At 34.8% G+C, this 20,949-nt stretch overlaps 2 protein-coding genes across 2 annotated transcripts; one reads left to right on the plus strand and one right to left on the minus strand.

Moving 5' to 3' along the window:
* Positions 1 to 6,165: 6,165 nt before the first annotated feature.
* On the plus strand, positions 6,166 to 10,289 carry LOC136227906 (probable transcription factor At5g61620). Its single transcript, XM_066016737.1, has 5 exons — positions 6,166 to 6,533; positions 7,584 to 7,807; positions 7,902 to 7,955; positions 8,033 to 8,089; positions 9,805 to 10,289. The coding sequence occupies exons 1-5, from the start codon at positions 6,269 to 6,271 to the stop codon at positions 10,186 to 10,188; spliced, it is 984 nt and encodes a 327-aa protein (XP_065872809.1). The 5' UTR covers positions 6,166 to 6,268; the 3' UTR covers positions 10,189 to 10,289.
* A 335-nt stretch (positions 10,290 to 10,624) lies between these two features.
* LOC136227113 (GTP-binding protein YPTM2) lies at positions 10,625 to 13,742 on the minus strand. The gene is made up of 8 exons (XM_066015817.1): positions 13,539 to 13,742; positions 13,067 to 13,139; positions 12,327 to 12,374; positions 12,190 to 12,237; positions 11,521 to 11,592; positions 11,280 to 11,435; positions 11,070 to 11,173; positions 10,625 to 10,923 (listed from the first exon to the last, which is right to left on the minus strand). The coding sequence occupies exons 1-8, from the start codon at positions 13,550 to 13,552 to the stop codon at positions 10,827 to 10,829; spliced, it is 612 nt and encodes a 203-aa protein (XP_065871889.1). The 5' UTR covers positions 13,553 to 13,742; the 3' UTR covers positions 10,625 to 10,826.
* Positions 13,743 to 20,949: the final 7,207 nt, after the last annotated feature.

Here is a 20,949-nt window from a genome sequence, read left to right on the forward strand (position 1 = left end):
AACCTAGGTTCCTCTACACCAGGTATCCCTTCCTTTCTTTTAAACACCCACCTTGAACCGACCAACTTCTTATCAAAAGGTTTATCTACCAAAATCCAAGTTTCATTTTTATCAAGGGATTTTATCTCATCCTTCATAGCGGTAAGCCACTGTTCCTTGTCAACCGAATTCACAGCTTCCCTATAGGTTACAGGTTCAGACTCTTGTACTTCCTTAGCAACACTAAATGCATAAGCTACAAGGTCCTCAAAACCATATCTAACCGGGGCCCTAGGGACTCTTCTTTCACGGTCTCTAACAAGTCTATAGCTTTGACTGGACTCAGTATCATTACCATCACTGACTTCTTGCTCGGTTTTACGGGTGTTTTCACTATTTTCTTCAAGCTCCACCTCATTCTTAACACTCTCAAGGTTTTGAATGGACTTAGGACTACTCGGTTCTAACTGAGTTTTTTCTTGGTTTTTCCGATAAGGAAAATCCATCTCATTGAACACAACATTTCTGCTGACTATGGATTTCTTATAACCAGATTCTAGGCACCACAACTTATAGCCCTTGACTCTTATAGGGTAGCTTATAAAAACACATCTTAGAGCCCGAGGTTCTAATTTTCCCTGTCTAACGTGTGCAAAAGCTGAACAACCAAACACTCTAAGTTTTCCATAATCCTCTGGGTAATCAGACCACATTTGCATAGGTGTTTTAAAACCTATAGCAGATGATGGGCACCTATTGATTAGGTAACACGCAGTTTGCACTGCTTCAGCCCAGAAAGACTTAGGGAGACTGGATTGGATTAACATGCACCTAACTCTTTCTAGGATAGTCCTATTATACCTCTCTGCTAGGCCATTCTGCTGTGGAGTTCCAGGAACGGTATGATGTTTAGTTATACCTGACTTCTTGCACAAAGTGATGAAATCTTTGTCAAGAAACTCCAAACCATTGTCGGTTCTCAACCTTTTGATTTTCTTTCCTGTTTGGTTTTCCACTAACACTTTCCAATCCTTGAATGTTTGCAAAGCCTCATTCTTATGAGCTAGAATATAAACCCATACTCTTCTAGAGTAATCATCAATAAGAGTCATAAAATAGGTCCTCCCACCATGAGACTTAGTTCTTGTTGGCCCCCATAGGTCAGAGTGAATGTACTCAAGAATGTCCTGGGTTCTATGTATTGCTGACTTAGGAAACTTGACTTTACTGGACTTCCCTAAGACACAGTTCTCACAGAAATCTATCTTTCCTATGTGATCTTTACCAAGACAACCCTGCTTCCTAAGTTCTTGTAAACCAACTTCACTCACGTGTCCTAGTCTAAGGTGCCAAAGATTGGTTCTATCAGTTTTAGACTCGGTGAGATTTGCGGTAGAGACTAACACAGTACTACCTAGGAGTGTGTATAGGCCATCACTCATGGTACCTTTCATAACAACTAAAGGTCCTCTAGATATCCTTATGATACCCCCTTCGGCTCTATAATTGTATCCTTGTTTATCAAGCGTACCCAAAGAAATTAAATTTCTTTTCAGTTCTGGCACATACCTCACACCGGTCATAATCCTTTCTTGACCATCGAACATCTTCAGCCTAATGGAGCCTTGACCCAGTACCTTGCACAACTTGTTGTTGCCTAGAAGAACCCTCCCACCTTCCTCTTGAAAGTCTTCGAACCACGTCCTGTTGGGAGTCATATGGAACGTACATCCGCTGTCCAAGATCCAGTCAGTGTTTGGATCTTTATCAGTGACAGCAAGGACCTCAGCGCTCTCATAACCTTCTTCTACCACAGCGGCTTCGCCTTGATCTTTAGGCTGACCTTGACTCTTCTTCCTCTCAGGACAGTTTTCCTGAAGTGTCCTTCCTTATGGCATTGGAAACACTTGTAGACCTTGCCTTCTTTGTTACTTGAGGATGGAGTCTTGGACTTTTTCCCGTTCTTATTCTTTGGCTTGTGAGAGTCCTTTTTCTCAGACCTTCCACGAACAAATAATCCTTCTGCAGCTTCAGTGTTGGTGTTGGCCTCAATCTGTTTTGACTTTAGCGCCATCAGAACTTCTTCCAGACTTAGTGTTTCTCTAGCGTACTTCATGGTTTCAACAAAATGACTGAAAGACTGGGGTAAAGAATTCAAGATCATTATGGCCTGATCTTCATCTTCAATCTTTACCTCTATGTTCTCTAGGTCAATTATGATCTTTGAGAAATCATCAAGATAGTCTTCAACTGGCTTGTCCTCGTTCATCTTGAAGCCGAAAAGCTTTCCCTTAAGATAAACCCGATTGGTAAGTGTCTTCGTCATGTACAACTGTTCAAGCTTGAGCCAAACCCCAGCAGCTGAGGTTTCCTTCGAAACTTCTCTTAGCACTTTATCGCCAAGATACAGGACGATCGTACTGTAAGCCAATTCAAGAAGATCTTCTTTCTCCTCCTTCGTCATTGTCGCCGGAAATTCCTTCTCGCCCTTCAGAGCCTTCGCAACCTTCATTTGAACCAAGATTGCCTTCATCCTCTGTCTCCATAGAGAAAAATCTCCCTTACCATTGAAACGCTCGATCTCGATCTTTGTAAAACCCATTGCTCTGTTCTTGATTAGCTCTGATACCAATTGTTGAACTACGCTTCGAACGATCAATCAACCACACAGAGAAACAAAGTACACAAAGATCACAGATTGGATCTTGAAACAACAATTAAAAGAATACACACAGAATTTACCCTGGTTCGGCTTAACTGCCTACATCCAGCAACTTCACTAATCAATGGAGATTACAACAAGATTGAAACAGTTTCTCCTTTTCCAGAAACTCTCGTGTTTTCCTAATCCCCAATTCAGATTATCACAGTGTACACTTATGACTTAGTCTAAGAATCTCTCTTATTCTCTTATGAAACTACTTCCCAACCCAGACCTTTTATAGCCTTTACAAAGTTGTGAAAATACCCAAAATATCCTTACTCAAAGATGTACAAACTCAGCAAGACCTACTGACCAGTGGTAACACAGCAAGACCATGTTGACCTGTATTATCACCTCAGTACCATGCTGATCACAACCATGCTGACTTGATAACTCAGCATTCCGACTTCTTGATTTTACTCTTGCTGACGGGTTGACTTACAATTATGCTGACTTGATTACCCAGCATCATTCTTGTAATAGAAAACAACGACTTACAATGCTGACTTGTTGACTCAGCATCATCATCAGCAAGTGATAGAAAACAACGACTTACAATATTAATTATATTATATATACTTTAAAATTATATATCTACATCCGTAAACAAATAATATTTATATACACAAAAGCTACAATTATATATGCATTGCCTAGGAGCCTTAAAAGGTACAAGTCAATGTCTGCTCTCTTTGCTTTTTTCAATTAAAAGACTCATCTCTCCCCATGTTTATTAGCCATACACCTGTCTCCATTGCTACTTTTACCACTTAATCCTAAATAACTTCTTCCAGAAAAAAGCAGAATATCAAAAGAGAAAAAAGAAAAAAAGAAACTCAGCAATGGCGGTCTACAAGTCTAAGAAACTCAGCAATGGCCGTCTACACTTGTTTCTATCTTTTTTTCTTGAAAGAAAACGTTTCTTTGACAGATGGTTTCTTCCATTATTTTAGATCTGTTTGGATTGGTTTCTTCCATTATTTGTTTAGATCTGTTTGGGTTGCTTTCTTCCATTATTTGTTTAGATCTGTTTGGATTGGTTTCTTCCATTTAGATCTGTAAAAATCTGTGAGTTTTTTTCCTGTTTAAAAACCCGAGATCACACCGGTTTCCGACCAGACCGCCAGTTTCCGGTTTGACCCCGGTTCTGTTCGGTTTTTTGTATATACAAAAATCCAGTCACCTAGACCGGATACTTGGCCGTTTTCTGGTTCGACCGATCGAATAGGTCGGCCCGGTCCAGGTTTAATAACAGTGATTGTAACTCACACAAGTTTTGTGGTTATGAGTTGTTTCAAGACCGACAAAATCAAGTATAAATAGGTGTTTCAGTTTATGAATGTGCAGAACAAATAATTGTGAAATGTGAGCGACGTGAGAGTATGATACACTATCAGTAAATCCAATGGTTGAGTTATTTTTTTAAGAATCCAATGTATTATAAAATAGAAGACGTATTATTAATAAAAGTTAAAAGATCATTTAAATCAAAAAAATTAAGAGATTATGTTTTTAATTTATTTTCTCTCTCTTATACAAATGCAGCAGTTACCGACATAAGTTATAGTAATTATAGTTTGTAATTATAATTAATGTGCAGTAGTAACCGACATAAGTTAGTAATTATAGTTTGTTTAAAACCCGATAAAATTAAATATAATTAGCTGTTTCGGTTTATGAATGTGCATCACAAATAATTGCGTAACTAACATAAGTTAGTAATTATAGTTTCTTTAAAAACGGATAAAATTAAATATAAATAGCTGTTTCGGTTTATGAATGTGCAGACTAGTTAATTGTGTAATGTGAACGCCATCAAAGTATGGTACATGATCGGTAAATTCAACGGTTGAGTTAATTTTTATAAGGATCCTATAAAATCTCAATACTCCACAAGATTCCGAAATACAAAAAGGTTTTATAAGTTGACTTTAAATAGAATTACAAACAATGCCGAAATTGAAATTGAGAATAAAAGGAAATGTTTGAATAATTGGAATTGAGATTCTGAAATTGAAAGGATTACAAATATAAGAATTGAATTGGAAGAACTTGGAATTTAAAATTGCAAGAAAGTTTTTAGAACTAAAGCAATTGAAAATCAAAAGAGATTGACAAGATTGTTGTAGAGATTTTTCTAAGACTTTTCAGTCATTTTTTTGTTGATTGTTTTGGTTGTTGATTGAAATGGATCCTGTTTCTTGCTGCCAAAACTTGTATTTATACTGTAAAAATAAGTATGTAACTGTTCATTAAGTAAGTTCCACGTTTCAGCAAGGTAGTTCCAATAAATTTCGTAACTATTCTCATCCACTAACTGTTTGTTGTTGCTGAATTATACTTTTCTGTTGTAAAAAATATGTTGGAAACTGTACAGAAAGAAACTTCCACGTTTCAGCAAGTAAGTTCCACGTTTCAGTAAAGAAGTTCTGTAACTGCTCAGTAAGGAAGTTCCATAATTGCTTTCCCCCACTAACCCATGTTTTCAGCTCCACTACCTCCCCACTATCTCCACTTCCCAACTCCCACGAATTTGCAACAGTTCCAGCATTGATTTATTGGATAATTATCCAATTCAGACAGAATAATTGATAAATTATCAAATTGGCCCAATACTTCTAATTTCTCACACATTTTGACGAAAAAGATACAATTGGCAAAATAATACCAAATCCAAGCCAAATAAAATTGCCTAATTATCCCCCAACTCCATTAATTTTACCAATTTGGGCCAAATTAAGTAGATTAATTACGAAATTAGCCCAAAGTAAAACATGGGTGAAACAAGTATAAATAAGTGTTTTGGTTTATGAATGTGCATAACAAATAATTGTGTAATGTGAGCGACTTGAGAGTATGGTACACCATCAGTAAATCCAATGGTTGAGTTATTTTTTATAAGAATCCAATGTATTATAAAATAGAAAACGTGTTATTAGTAAAAGGTAAGATATCTTTTAAATCAAAAAATTAAGAGATTATATTTTTAATTCATTTTTTCTCTCTTATACAAATGCAACCGTAACCGACATAAGTTAGTAATTATAGTTTGTAATTATAATTAATGTGCAGCAGTAACCGATATAAATTAGTAATTATAGTTTGTTTAAAAACCGATAAAATTAAATATAACTAGCTGTTTGGTTTATGAATGTGCAGAATAAATAATTGTGTAACCAACATAAGTTAGTAATGATAGTTTGTAATTATAATTAATGTGCAGCAGTAACCGATATAAGTTATTTAAAAGCCGATAAAATTAAATACAAATAGTTGTTTTGGTTTATGAATATGTAGAATAATTAATTGCGTAATGTGAACGCCATCAAAATATAGTACACGATCGGTAAATTCAACGGTTGGATTAATTTTTATAAAAATCCTATAAAATCTCAACCCTCCACAAGATTCCAAAGATTTCATAAGTTGACTTTAAATAGAATTGTAGACGAAACATAAAATACAAAATACAGTGGCGAAGACAAAGCAAAGTCTTATATTATTATAAATAGCAAAACAGCGTGATATAATCAGGTTTCGGAGATCTCAAATCGATTTCTACAGTCGGTTTAATCTCCATTAGGGATGGTGAAGGAAGCTGGTACAAGAAAGTGTTCTCATTGTGGCCAAAACGGCCATAACTCAAGAACTTGCAATGGGATTAAAAACGGATTGAAATTGTTTGGGGTTACAATTTTGGAAAAACAAAAACAAACCATCAAAAAAAGTCTAAGCTTGGGCAATTTAGATTCTTTAATTGATAAAAACTCTCAAATTGTTGAAGATGGGTATTCGTCAGATGGATATATCGGTTCAAACAGAGACAGCGCAAGCCATGGAAAGAAAAAAGGTACCTGTTTAGTGTTTACTTTATAAACTCCTTATTCTCACAGGTTGTGTATTTTCATGGTTAAAGCGACTCAGGGGATATGTTTTGTGTTATTTAGAGATGCTTTATGTTTAGATAATCTGGAAGGGAATAGATTTTTGTTTTTAAACGGGCTCTATGAACTGATTTGATTTTTGTATCCAAGGTGTTTGATGTAGGGTCTGATAGATAGATGCAGGACAGTATCAATAATTAGGGATAAGTCTCAAAGTTGCACCTAATTTGTTTATAGAAGTTAAATATATTGGTTAGGGAAATTTTTTTGTGATAAAAAATAAAATATTTTACAGTAAAATGTGAAGAAGTGGTGCGTGACTATTATTTAGAAGGAACGAAGGAGGTTGTAAACTCGCTTTCTTGGTATAATTAACCTAAAATTTTTGTGCGACTAAAATTAGGAAAATGTTTTACAAAGGAAGTCCCAATTTTTGGTCTAGACAGTGACCAAATGTCAATTTTTGGCCTATTGGCCTAGATAGTGACTGAATCGAATCAATAGTTAGATTAGAACACAATGAACAACCATTTATCTATTGAGGAGCAATCAACACCTCGTAGATGAAGATGGAGGGATATGTAGAAACGGAACCAACTCTTAAAGCTTTATCCTATAAGGGGTGGTTCCCGACATTGGGTGTCGCCTCACATTGGCTCCACCTTTAGGCTTAGGTACCGGATGGTGGGTGCCGTGTCAACAGTGCCCTCTTGGGTCTAACTTTAGGCTCATGTAAGATTCTTGTTATCCGTGTACTCTTATTTGTACTAAAAAATTGCTCCAAATTAACAATAGTAAGAGCAAAATTCTACAATTCTTATATTAAAGTTATATTTTACTTCCCTAAAAACGTTAAGGTTGTAAATTCAGACCTTATCCGGTACTTGAAAGGCAATCTCGTTATCAAAATGTGCAATTAACTTGGAGAATCCTGGAAAGTAAAGAATTATTCCTTGATGTTGTAAACAGTAATTGGTTCTATATGGATGACATATTTATTATTGAAAACTTGTCAGGAAACCCATGGAGTGAGGAGGAACACAGAGTATTTTTAGCAGGGCTGAAAAAACTAGGGAAAGGTGATTGGAAAGGGATATCAAAGAAGTATGTGAGGAGTAGGACACCAACACAAGTGGCTAGTCATGCACAGAAGTACTTTCAGAGAAAGGCTTCTTCTTCTTCTTCTTCTGATAACAAGAACAGAAGATCTAGTCTTTTTGATATCACCCTCAAAGATTCGGTATTTTTTCCACCATTAAATCCACTCAACTCAACTCAACTCAAACAATGCAATGGTGTTTGAGTGCTCATGTCTGATGTTTATCCTGCTGCAGGTTCTGGCATCCCAGAAATCCCCTGAATTGCCTTTTATCACTTCGTCTCCTCAGGTACAAATTTTCAGCCATAAGTTTTCTCCTTTTAATAGGTGATTATGTGATTCTGATGGCTACTTGTATTCCAACAGGCTTCTGACTCTTCTTCAGCTTTGCCATTGGAGAACACTACAGAGATCCCAACAAATGTAAGTTACATGCACCACAAATACTGCTAATACTTGCTTTTAGATAAAGGCCAAATGTTGCCCTTCACTTTGGCCTTTTCACCTGGTAAATTACACCCATTGCTACTGAATTTTACTTATTTTGATGGTATGATTTCTAGATTTCAAAATGTAACATAAAAATCACTCAATTTTATACTCGTTAATATTATGGCCATTAAACTTCAATAACGCCTTAAATGAGAGTTAATGACTTCAAAATAAAAAAAAAAAATTCCAAAAAATTGATGGTATATATAAAGGCCCCGTTTGTATGCCGGAAAATATTATGTTTTGAAAAATATTGGGTAAAAGAATCTTATTTTTTACCGAAAAACCAGAAGCGGTGGGTGACTACTATTTTCAAAAGGGTAAACATAAATTGAACATGGTTCCGAAAAGCTTAGGAAAATATATTACTATTCAAGTTCTTGCTTTTTTATAATATATATACAGTAAAACCTCTATATAGGAATACACTTGGGACAGAGCTATTTGTATAACAATTGGGAGGTTATTACTAAATAGAGTTTGGTAATAGAGGTTATTACCAAGTTGGGAACGAGTTTTTTTATAACAAAATAGAGGTTATTCCTATATAGAGTATTCCTATATGGAGGTTTTACTGTATATATATAGACTAACCTAAAATTTTCCATTGCCTTACTTTGGTGAGAGCAAACAAACACTGGAAAATCATTAAAATATTTTACTGCACAATACTTTCCGGCAAACAAACGGGACCTAAGAAACTTTAATTCTTTATGTTTTTCGTTTTGAGGTCATTAAGTGTTGTTTGGTAGAGAAAAATTGAATGTTTAGAGAGAGAACTTTAGAAATGGTGATTTTGAAAAATAAAAAATGTAGTTCCATTGTAAATGCGGTTCTAAACAACTTTAATTCTTAGACATTTTCATTTTGAGGCATTAATTGAAGTTTAGCAGTCATAATATTCGAAAGTGAAAAGTTGAGTGTTTTTTATTGTTACGTTTTAAAGTTTAGTGATCATACCGTTAAAATTAGTAAATTTCAATGGCCATGGGTGTAATTTACCTGATATTTTCGCTTAAATTAACCTAGAATAACATCAGCAATTGGTATATATAGAAAAACGAATTAAGGGTCAGAAGCCCATAAAGTTAGCATTGAATATCAATTTAGTCCAGATCAAGGGCCAGAAGCCCATAAAGTTGGCATTGAATATCATTGATCATGTATTGACATGTCATTTTAGATTAATTTAATAGAATTAAGGATCAAAATGCCCTTTAAAGTTGTCCTTCACAATCAAAGCTCAAATCGAATTTTAGGTATCAGTTCTAAAGTTAACAAATTTAAATAAAATTTAAAAGGTGAGTTAATACCTAAAATTTGGATAAAGGCTATGCTTACTTTGTGTGTTTTCACCATTGGATTAATTTTCTAATCCATCCAATGGTGAAAACACACCAAGTAATGATACTTTGTCAAAAACAAAGTAACCATAGAAGGCACCTAAAATTTGATTTGGATTAAATGGATCTTGATCGACAACTTTAGAGGCAATTCTAATCCTTAATTCAATTCAGTATGATCACAAATATCAAATATCTAATGCTTATTGTAGGTCCTATAAGCCAAATTTAGAGACCAAAATGACCCTTTATTCAGTTTATTTAACTCGCACTAACCATAATTAGTTTTTCTTAATGTTACAGGAAGAAACTCCAGTAAAGATTATGAACCAATTTCCACACCTGTGGTTGAATAATTATATAGCTCACCCTCCAATTGCAGCTTGGGGAGTTCCAAATTATAGTGGGATACCTTATATGTTACCAAAACCAGTCCCAAATATTATGAATTATGAAAATCCAATGGTAGCATATTCTTTTATGCCTTATAACTGTGCTGCTAATGCACCCAAACCAGCACATTCTTCTGCTATTCCTACGCCAGAATCATTATTGCCTCTTGCTTCATCAACAACTAAGAAAGATAGTATGGAATTAGACCTGAAAATTGGACCACCTCCTGAACCTTCTCAAGGACAAGGAGCAAGTTTAGCAACTCAGGATTCTGGGCCAATTAGTGTCCTATGAGAGCTGTAGCCTTAGTTTTTTTGAATTTTCCTTCTCCGAAGGAGTTGGTGATATGGCAGAATGGAACTACTTTGCATAAACACAAGTTTAATTTTTTTTATCTTTCTCGTTTTGTCTCTTGTTATATTCTAGCAGATAAAGTAAACGTAAATAGGGTTGCACAAAACTAACTTAGAGATCAACTATCAAAACTGAAACGAAACTAAACTAAATTTTCCGAGACAGATTAAAAAAAAGATTGAGAGATCAACTATCAAAACTATCATTGACTTGATATTAGCATTTAAATTTCATTAACCCGACTTGAACGCAAAAAGGATTCTAAAAAGCTCCATTCTCAATTATTCTCACATCTCACCTCAAGCTAAATAGATTTGCAAACGGATAAACTATTGTGCGTTACTTCTTTAAAAAGAACAAATATAATGTAGCAAAATGATAAAAGAAAAAGATTTACTAACATCAAGCGACACCATTTTTACAGGACAAAGAACAATATAATAAACAGAAAATATAGAACTTTGAATTGCATACAGGAGGACTGACAAAGCAAATCAATTATGGTTTTACGGTGTAAATAGTCAATAATTCCACGAATATTCAGATGCACACGTGCCACGAGATTGATCAAGCAGCAGCTACGATGAGCAGCAGCCAGACTTCTGGTTAACAGGTTGTCCACGTATTTGCACAGTTGGGGGCCTCGTATTGGCACCTGCTGGTTGGCTTGCCATCCTGCACGGGTGTAGAAACATTAATCAAAAGCCGAACTTACATTACTCTACTCGAACGAATAGAATTGCCACACCCCAAAAAAGGCGGGCATTTTTTATCATGTCAAACAAAATTATACTGATCAACTGAATTTCCCTAAAACTTGCCTATTCTTGATGTCAGCAGCCATGGCCATAAAAGCCTGCTCTACGTTGGAAGCATTTTTCGCACTTGTCTCCATGAATGGAATGCCAATTTCATCAGCAAATGCCTTTTAGCACAAGATGACATAACCAAGAATCATGATCACATAGTATTCGGAGTTGAATGCAATAAAATATATAATAGGTGATTATTGGAAGGATTATTAGTTTTACCTTAGCTGTCTCGTATGAAACAGCTTTGTTAGCTGTAAGGTCAGATTTATTCCCAACTAGAAGCTTGTTTACATTTTCACTTGCATAACGATCAATTTCATTCAGCCATTGCTTAACGTTGTTGAAACTCTCTTGGTCTGTCACATCATAAACTATCTGGAACATGTGACAGATTTAGTATCCATATTTACAGAAACCACTTGAACATTACCACAAATGTTAACTAAATTATAAAGCTCACTATAATGCCATGTGCTCCACGGTAGTAACTACTAGTGATTGTCCTGAACCGTTCTTGTCCTGCAGTATCCCACTAGAGAAAATAAAGGACAAGAACAATCAGTTACTATTAATTAGCAAATAACAAGAAATTTGAGACGAGCAATAGCAATTCAGTTCTACAAAAAGCAAATAATAACAAAACATCCTTGGATAATTTTTTGCAAGTAAAGCCAATAGGGTTGGGGTAGGTTTGTGGCGGCCAACGTAAAACTTAGCCACATCTTATGACATGAACCAAAATATATGGTTCATGTTAGCCGACCCCAAATCATTTCGGCACTAAGGCTTTGTTGTTGTTGTTGTTGTTGTTGTTGTTAAAGCCAATAGGGTCTGGTCTAGAGTATGTTCAAACTTAAAACGATTACGCAAACATGAGGTTCCTAACAAAAATAACTAATTGAAGTTAAAGAGAAATGCAATAAAAAGAAAAGATAAAGAGTAAAACAACAAGGGAAGAATACATATACATGATACAGAATAATGCTATTGATTCAACAAAAACTACATCTATTGACTTAATAAGGTTCTACAGGACACTCATCTAAACCCATATCCTGAAAGGGAAGGGAATAGAAGGTCCCTGACAAAAAAGAAAAGAGAAAAAAAGAAAAAGAAAAAATAATCTCACAATTTGAAGTTTAATGGTCTTCCCATCTTGTTCCACAGTGCGAATTTTCTACAGAATAAAATATCAAATTAACAATATCAGTAGCCTGTTTGCATCCAAGCAGGAAATTTTTGAATCTACACCTCTCAAATGCTTACAAAATCAACTCCGATTGTGCTGATGTAACTGTCCAGATATGAATCATCCTGTTTAGAAGAGACAGAGATGCAGAAAATAGCATAAATAGAAGTGAGATTCAGCACAGAAATTTTGACCACAATAATCTTCACAGCACAAACACAACACGATCTTTTGGAGCAATACATATAAAACACCCAAGTTTCCAAGAACACAAAATTAATTAAATCAATAGTAAAAAACTTATTCCAATCTGATGAATCAATTTAGCGACAATCTAGAGCATATAATATTATCAGATTCAAGGAAAAAGATATTCCAGCGAAAAAAATCATAAAGCAAGCTGAGTTTTTATTCACATTCATTTTCTAGAGGTTTGTTTTTTATTGCTCACTTGCAAACTAAGATTACAAACAAATCAGATGAAAAGGACATGAACTACAAAATATAACTAAAAGAAGTGTATTTAACCAGAATGTTCCACCTAATTCTCAAAAGTTCAAGCAGAAGAGATTAATTGAGTATAAGTAGCTTAAAGCTATCAATGAGCTTCACTACTTACAGCTCATGACAAGCCTCAATACTCTGTTGGCACCAGAAAGGTAACAGATTCTAAATGAATTCACACATCCCATGACTAACGTTACACTTAAGAAGTTAATAAACAAGCCTCATATTGGAGCTATGCTGCCATTTTAAAATAGGATTAATAACAAAATTGAGATAAAAACCAAAAAGAGGAAAATATAATTTAGCTTACCGCAAACCTCAGAAGAAGACATGATTTTCCAACTCCAGAATCCCCGATCAGCAAGAGCTTGAACAGATAGTCACTGCAACAGAAAACAATAGAATTAAAAAAATGACACGATTGTACAAGAAAAGGCTATGAAGTAAAGGGCCAATTTCATTTTTTCAGGAATCTAACCAAAGTGAAAAATAACAATCCTAACTGCTTGATCTAAAGAATATATTAAGCCTAACAGCATGAAGTCAGACTTGAGGTGAAATTGAACCCAAAATTAGAGTTGAGCCATTTTTGCAATTGAGGGAACCGCAAACTATTATACTCTATAATAAACGTGGTGATCTTTAAAAAGTAACAGATCCAACAAAAACCCGGAGCAGAAAAATGAATTGAATCTTCATATCATTTACGAGACAAACCAATAGCAGATCTCGACAAATTTGAAGTGTAAATCAAAAGATAAAGTAAGATCTACAGGACTTACTATTCAGGATTCATGACGGTGAATAAGACCGGGATCGGACCGGTCCAGGCGGAAGCTTAACTGGAAATCACAGGTGTAAGGAAGGGGGAGAAGAGCGAGAGGACGATAAAAGGGGGTTTTTTCGTAATGTAGAAATAAACGAAGTGGAATAATGGAAATGAGAAATCTAAGTAAGAATTTGATGGAGCCGACAAATTCGGAGTTGTGTAGTGTTTCTAAATCTGGACCGTCCAGATCCGGCCTTATATTACACGAGTCCAACGAATCGCTGTGCTAGCACAGCTGGCTCTTTTCTCGTTTTCAATTTTTGTTCTTTCCTGCTCCAAAAGAATTAAGAAAAAAAAATTGGTAAATTGCATTTATGGTCTTCTAATTTTGTCTTTACTTTCATTATAGCTCTTTAATTTGGGTTATATATGTACATTTCGATACTAAAATTAGTAAAATTGTTAGAAAAAAATACTAAAAAGCGAAAAGTAGAATTTATTGTAAAGAGACAAAAACATATCTTTCTTTATAGGGTCATATGGATAAAATCACCTTGTTTTTCTCTGGATAAAGTGGTGACGTTCTAGATTTATAGAGGAATGAACCTTTTTAAGAGCTTCAGACTTATTTGAGATTAAGTTTGTATTTTAGAGGATTCGTAACAGATATCCACACATACAAGTGTATTTCGAATCATTGCATGTGAGTTAATACTTGAATATCGTCCGTCTGATGGTACGCGTGCTTGATGTCCACTTGAATAAGTGAGAGTTAATAGTTGTTACCTTTTGATTTGCTGGTGGTTATAGAATGGTGAAGGGTTTATAGACCAACTGTTTAGCGTGAAATCCTTTCGTCTTCTTATTAGTTCTAGTTAATGACTAGCTAATATGTTCTCGGGGGAGGCCAATCCCTGCTGCCCTAATAAATGATCGCTAAAGTCTGATATGGTTATTAACTTATTAATGATTATCTAATATATTCTCGGGGGAGGCCAACCCCTGCTGCCACTAGCATTGTGACTAAGTTGGTTCAAGATTTTATAAGGGAGCTAAACTAGATATGGAGGGGATGAAGGTTCCCACTGGTTGAGGGCCTAAACGTTGGGCATGTTCGCACTATTCTGTAGAGGCAAGGATTCCCCATCGAGAGATTAAGATTGCTCGAGCTTATTAGGGTTGAACTCAAGAGATATACCCTAGATCAATGAAGTATGGCCTTCTCTTAGTCATTGACTATTGTTATGTGCTTTTTTGCTTTATTCAGGATGTCACCCTTTTTTTCAATGTTTGAGCTAATGACTTGCTCTTGCAGGTTCTATAAGCGATCGAGCTAAGGAAGATTGGTGCTTAGACCCAGATTTGACTAATATGGATTTAACTCTGCCCGCGTCAGATGAGGGTATTGCTCCCACTTCTTTGTGACCGATTGGCCCGGGTCACCTTGTTGGGACTACTAATCTGGGTTCTGAACCAATCCCTAAAGAGTGGCTGAGGGATATAGTGGGATCCTAGCTTGGATCAAACTTCGTGGAGGCAGGGGCTCGTGTTGAGCCTCCCCGATCTTCTCTATGTAACAACTTTGGTCGTGTTATTTATTTGTATTGCAGGGTCTTCCTTTTATCTTGTGGTTGTATTCCTTTTTCTCCATTCTCATATATTCCCAGAAAAATCTATAGGAGGAGGTGTGAGCCTTCAGGGGCTAGGAGCTCAAGGCTCGAGTCTCATTCGTCAAGAATTTTGGGCCTGGAAGTTTTGGCCATCCTAGCTTTGATAACTTTTGAGATTGGTATGAGGGTTGACGAGTTTGAGAATAAGAGGAAAGGGCCAAGAACGCCTATTGAGAGAGTTAGGAAGCAGTCCAAAGGTCTAGTCGATACCCTTACTGATCAGTCAAATGATATCTTTGGCGCTGATTTACTGATCGAGGAAGCGCTAGTGCATGAACGAGAGCTTGTTGGAGTTGTGGTTACTTTTCCCAGGGCTGCCATGCCCGAGGGTTCTGCTCCTTCTGTTAAGCCGCTCAGGGATACCATTTCCCTTACCCCTAAGGATGTGAGCGATGAGGTTGCTGAAGGTCCCAAAGTTCCATCCTTGCGAGAAGGTTCATCTTCTAGTCACTAACCTCTTAACCCCTCGACTTTGACGAGAATGCGTATGAGTTTAGAGGTGTGTGAGAGGTGGCTTTGCAAGTAAGCCCATCAGTCTGACCATGTCCTCAACATCGATATGGTTATGTACATGGTGAAGTTCTTCCTTATGCATGCTAATTTAGATCGGTTGAGGGGAGACATTCTCCATACTTATTGAAAAATTAAGAACATTGAAATAGCAAGAGGAGGCTGCCATGCCTATAGTGCAATTTGGCAAAAACGGGTATGGGGAGAATTTATTCCCGTAATTGCAAGCTATGTCCAATTCTTGTGGTTATAAAGGAAGCTCGATTTTTATCTCCTAATCTCTCTTTAAAGATAGCAATCAAAGGGAACGTCTCCCACTCCGTAGTGTCAGATTTTTAATGCTTTAACTTTATTTTATATGTATGATTCATGGGAATCAAATGTTTTTGTGTTTTATGTTTTGTTTTCTGCCTTTAAAGCACGTTAGAAAATCCAACGTGGTATCAGAACGGTCACATGCTAGATTTTGTTAAAAAAGCACCTAATTAGGATTGCATGTACGCATATGTTATTGATTCAGGTTAATTAAAATTGGATTTTAATTATTAGATTAAATGAGATAAATGTTTTTATATGTTTAAAATGTTTTTTCGGATTTGAAATAATTATTTTATAATTCCAGAAATTAATTATAAACTCTATATTCACGTTCTTTGTTTTTCTATCTATTTCAAAACAAAAAGACAAACAACTTTATCTTTCCCGAAGTCATGCATCATTTGGTGTTTAAGAAAAAACGTTTTCTATTGTCATTTTTCCAAATTGTATTTTTAATTAAAAATAAAACAAAATTTAAGTACTATCTTTATCCAACAGTAAAAACTATACAAACTTGATTCTTGTTTGGGAAAAAAACTAGACAAAAAAAATCTCAATTGAAGTGCTCTTGGAGGGAGGATGTAGGTCGGACTCGCGAAGTCTTTCTTACTTTAATCTTTTAATCCACCCAACTCATTTATTTTCAGTATTTAATATTATACAAACATTTTCTCTTTTTTTATTTTTTTATTAAAAGCTGGGGACAGAAAATTGAACCCAAAAATATTCAAAGAACGAAGAAAAAATAAAGGAACAACGAAAACCAGAAATTAAGTAAAACGAAATAAAAGATGTCCTATTGCATTATCACGAATAAACAACAAACAGAAACCAGGAGATGAATCCCAAGAGTGACGACAGGCGCTGACACGACCAAAATTAGCAAGAGCATCCGCAACCTAATTACCCTCTCTGAAGACATGAGAAGAAAACACAATCATATCAGCCATAATCTCTAAACAGGAATACCACTCCGCATGCAAAGTCCAAGGTACCAATGTAGAACGAGAGCGAAATAGATGGATGACATAACTAGAGTCACTCTCAAGCCAAAGACGTCTCCAGCCAATGGAATGAGCAGTCAGAACAACAAAAATGGTATCCTTAAATTCAGCCATGTGCACCAGAGGGCAGTCAACCGGAAAAGCAAAAGCACCAACAGCCCAGCCACGATGATCCTTAAAGACACCCCCACAACCCGCCAAACCCGAGACCACCAAGGCATCAGTATTAGCCTTAATCAAGCAAACAGAAATCATACGCAGAGCAGAGTGCAGTCGCGGAAGTAAACCAAGAATGTGAAGAATTTGCAGCTCAACAGATGAGTTCCAAGTGGAATCAAACCCCCTAGAATCAGCCTCACAAATACAAGCCCATAAAAGCCGGAGCAAAACATGAATATTATAGGAGGAACATCGTGAAAAAAAAGCATTCCTAGCATGCCAAATAGTCCAAATAACATTCATCACAATACTACCCCATAAAACAGAGATTTGAGAGCTGAACCGGAGGGAACAAGAAGCATGTAATAACAATTCATTCAAAGAATAGTCTAGTTTAATACACCTACCAAACAAGTATGAGATGTTAAGCCAGACTTGCTTAGCAAAACGATAAGACACAAAGAGGTCATCCAGGGATTCAAAGTCCGAATACAAAAACAACATCTTGAAATAATTACTAACCCGCGGGCCTGAAGAGCATCATGAGTAGGTAAATAACCCAAAAAAGCTGGCCAAATAACCATGGAATGAGAGGATGGATACCAGGATGCCAAATGAAACCAAACATAGGAGGAGGGGTAGGAGTAAGCCTAAGCCAAAGATAAAATAAACGGGAGAAAAAATATCATTACTAGCCGGACGCCAAAAGCAGATATCAGAATCCATGTTGCAAGGTTGAAGGCTAGAAATCTGTTGAACTAAATGAGAAGGAAGACCAGGAAGATTGCTTCAAATACCATGCTCCCAAAAATCCGAAATTTTATCCAACGTCTAGCTCGGTCAGAATAAACAAAAAATTTCTTAACCGTGTTTATCTTTTGATATTTGCATGAACTTTTATCTCTAAAGAAAATCAATTGTTAAAACAAGTTTTTGCTTAACACTTCAATGCGTATTTTTTGGAGTTAAGAAAAATAATTTTTGGCAAGTTTTATTAAATAAAAAAGTAATTATAATTTTTAAAAGAGCAATAAATCCTATTCACTCCTTCTAGGCATTTATATAGTCATATTGATCCAACATCAGAGAAGAAATATTTGAACCTTTATATTATTTTGAATTAAGGAAATACATGATACAAAATGGTCCTATTTATAGAAAGGTAAAAACAGTAAAATAATTCCCCATCAACAGACCCGATCCTCAGATCTTGGAAGTCTATGGACGAAGTAGTAAATGTGGACCTTAACAAATAAGTACAAGTAAAGTAGGAAAATCAATTATGTAAAAGAAAATTGCTTGGAGATGACATTGTTTTATTACACAGGATCTAACAAAGACATCCAATTTCATATAAAAAACATTTTATTTCGCTTTAAACACCCATTTACTATACAAAACATTTTTATGAGCATTTTGTAGATGCAAAATCATTACACATCAATATGTTACTTTCTCTTCTTTGGGTTGTGGATATGTACTGCAATTTTTTAATCTTAGGATTATCGTGGTTGCATCTTTTAAAATTTAATTTCAATATTTTCTTTATAAAAATATTATTTTTGAGCCGCTCCATCCATTGGATCCTAAGCAGATGTCCCTCCTACTCATGACATGACGAGAAACGACCCAGCCCATCAATAAATTATGTTATAACAGAATTTGCATTCTCCCGCCAACTTCCACCTCTTATTCTTTCATTCTGTTACTTCAAAGTTTCCACACAATTTCAACAAAGAGTAAAGTTACTGCTAGAAAAAATGAATAATTATGTAAAGCTCCAGAATATTTCAAGGTAAAAAAAAGCTTTTTTTATTAATATAATGCTAGACAATGTGAATATTGTTTATCTATATCTAGAGAGTGTTACACGTTCGGTGTACTCCGTCATCCGTGCTACATCTAGGGGTTATAATTAGTTTAGGGTATAAATTTATTTTTTATTGTCTAGAATTTATATTTTAGGATCTAGGATTTCATTTAAACAATTAAACAAAAATATATGTAATGAATTAATTATGCAAGTTAATTTATTTTATTGGTTGAAGTGTAACATGATATCAAATCATTGGTTTGACAAACCCAATGATACCTGTAATATTTTTTTGTTACAAGCGCAACCTTACAAATACCTTAATTGTTTAGTAGATTCAGAGTCAATGAGATCAATTGGTAATAATCCAGTTTGAGTACCATCACTATCTGTATCAATGTCTCCTTCAATTGTCAATCCTTCAATTCTTGATGCAACTGTATCTGGTTTAATCTCCACCTCTACATCTGTTAATCAATTAAAACCAATTTTATTATTATTTAAAGAAAGAAAGAAAGAAAGAAAAAGAGGGAGAAATGAAATAAAAGAAAAGTACCTGGATTAGAAAAGAACCATAAAGTGAAGGCACAAAGAAAGAGAATAAAAGGAATAAGGTGAACTGAATTCTCAGCAAACTTAAAACGAGATTTGTCCTTCTTAGCCACGTCTGGAGTTGAATCATTGTAAATAGGAAGTTCTGTTGATGCACTTGGTGATGATGATGAGTGCATGAAATAATCATCCACCACCCTGCTCCAGCTTGCTGATCTATGCATCTCTTTCTTTTTCTGTAAACTAAATGATATTTTCTATAAAAATGTGATTTGTTATGTTCTTATTAGGACACAGAATACCATCTAAACACAAGAATTCCTATTTTCTTGTTGATGTTTTTCTTTTTGTCTTCCAAGTTCAAGGAAAAACGGCTTAGATTTGGGGTTAATTTGACCATCACATATTTTTCCTGTGAAAACGCCACTTGTTATAAAAATATTTTTTTATATAAAAATTTAAGATAGATGTGGAGATACATTTTAAAATTGAAATATCATATTAATTATTTGAGCCCTTTACATTGGTTTAGATGGATACTATAAATATATTTATAACAAAAAATCTTGCTCTATATAAAGAGTAAAAAAAATTTGGATGCCTTTTAGTATGTGCTTTAGACCGGCGTACTCTTATCCTATTTCTAGGACCGGTTCTAACACTACATTATGTTGTGTCAAGCTATATATAAACATACCTCCTTTTGAGATACTCATTGTATTTATTCTTTATTTTTTATTTCTTCTTAATAAAGGCGGGTCGGGGGTTCTGTTTCCTTAGGGGTGCCAGCTTAGCTGGGATGTGCTTGATCTTTTCCCTCCTCCTCAGTTTCAATAAAAAAAAAAAAGCTATATATAAACATACATGTTTATTAACAATTTTTTCCTTTTTTTTTCAATTTAGTCTTTGTATGTAGAATGTAGTGTGTAAAATTAGAGTTTATTTTTCAATTAATTCATTCAATATTTTGAAGGAGAATTTACAGAGAAATTCAAAATTTAAAAATTAACTACACCTTTAAAAATTAAAATTATGAATTATGTCAAGTTAGCAGTTAACAAATTTCAACGGTAAATTCATCAACTAAATCACTTAAAAAATTGACATTTGTAAAATAAAGATTTATACTTTTGATATGATACTAATTAAATTGTCAATATTAATTAAATAATAAATATTATTATATTCATGAATTTCCCGTAAAGAACTCTATTTTGAATTGGTTTATAATCATACATGAAAGGTTAAAAATTGTTATTTAGTTCACTTGTTTGCTGTTTGATGATATATAATAAATATTAGTAGATTTTTATACTAAAAGCAACTGTTTTCAAATTTTACTAAATCATTTTTATCTTCCGTTTAAAATTAAAAAGTAAAAAATAATTACATAAAATA

The sequence above is a fragment of the Euphorbia lathyris genome, chromosome 1 (genome assembly GCF_963576675.1).
Source record: "Euphorbia lathyris chromosome 1, ddEupLath1.1, whole genome shotgun sequence".
Classification (NCBI taxonomy): Eukaryota; Viridiplantae; Streptophyta; class Magnoliopsida; order Malpighiales; family Euphorbiaceae; genus Euphorbia; species Euphorbia lathyris.

What these genes read in the sequence shown, in the direction of transcription:
- LOC136227113 (XM_066015817.1), bottom strand. An exon ending in GTGGAGCACATGGCATTATA is followed by an intron (nt 11,436 to 11,520) that starts GTGAGCTTTATA and finishes CACATGTTCCAG; the next exon opens with ATAGTTTATGATGTGACAGA. An exon ending in GCTGCTGACATCAAGAATAG is followed by an intron (nt 10,924 to 11,069) that starts GCAAGTTTTAGG and finishes ACACCCGTGCAG; the next exon opens with GATGGCAAGCCAACCAGCAG.
- LOC136227906 (XM_066016737.1), top strand. Translation starts at nt 6,269, where the DNA reads ATGGTGAAGGAAGCTGGTACAAGAAAGTGTTCTCATTGTGGCCAAAAC. An exon ending in ATATCACCCTCAAAGATTCG is followed by an intron (nt 7,808 to 7,901) that starts GTATTTTTTCCA and finishes ATCCTGCTGCAG; the next exon opens with GTTCTGGCATCCCAGAAATC. An exon ending in CTACAGAGATCCCAACAAAT is followed by an intron (nt 8,090 to 9,804) that starts GTAAGTTACATG and finishes TTAATGTTACAG; the next exon opens with GAAGAAACTCCAGTAAAGAT.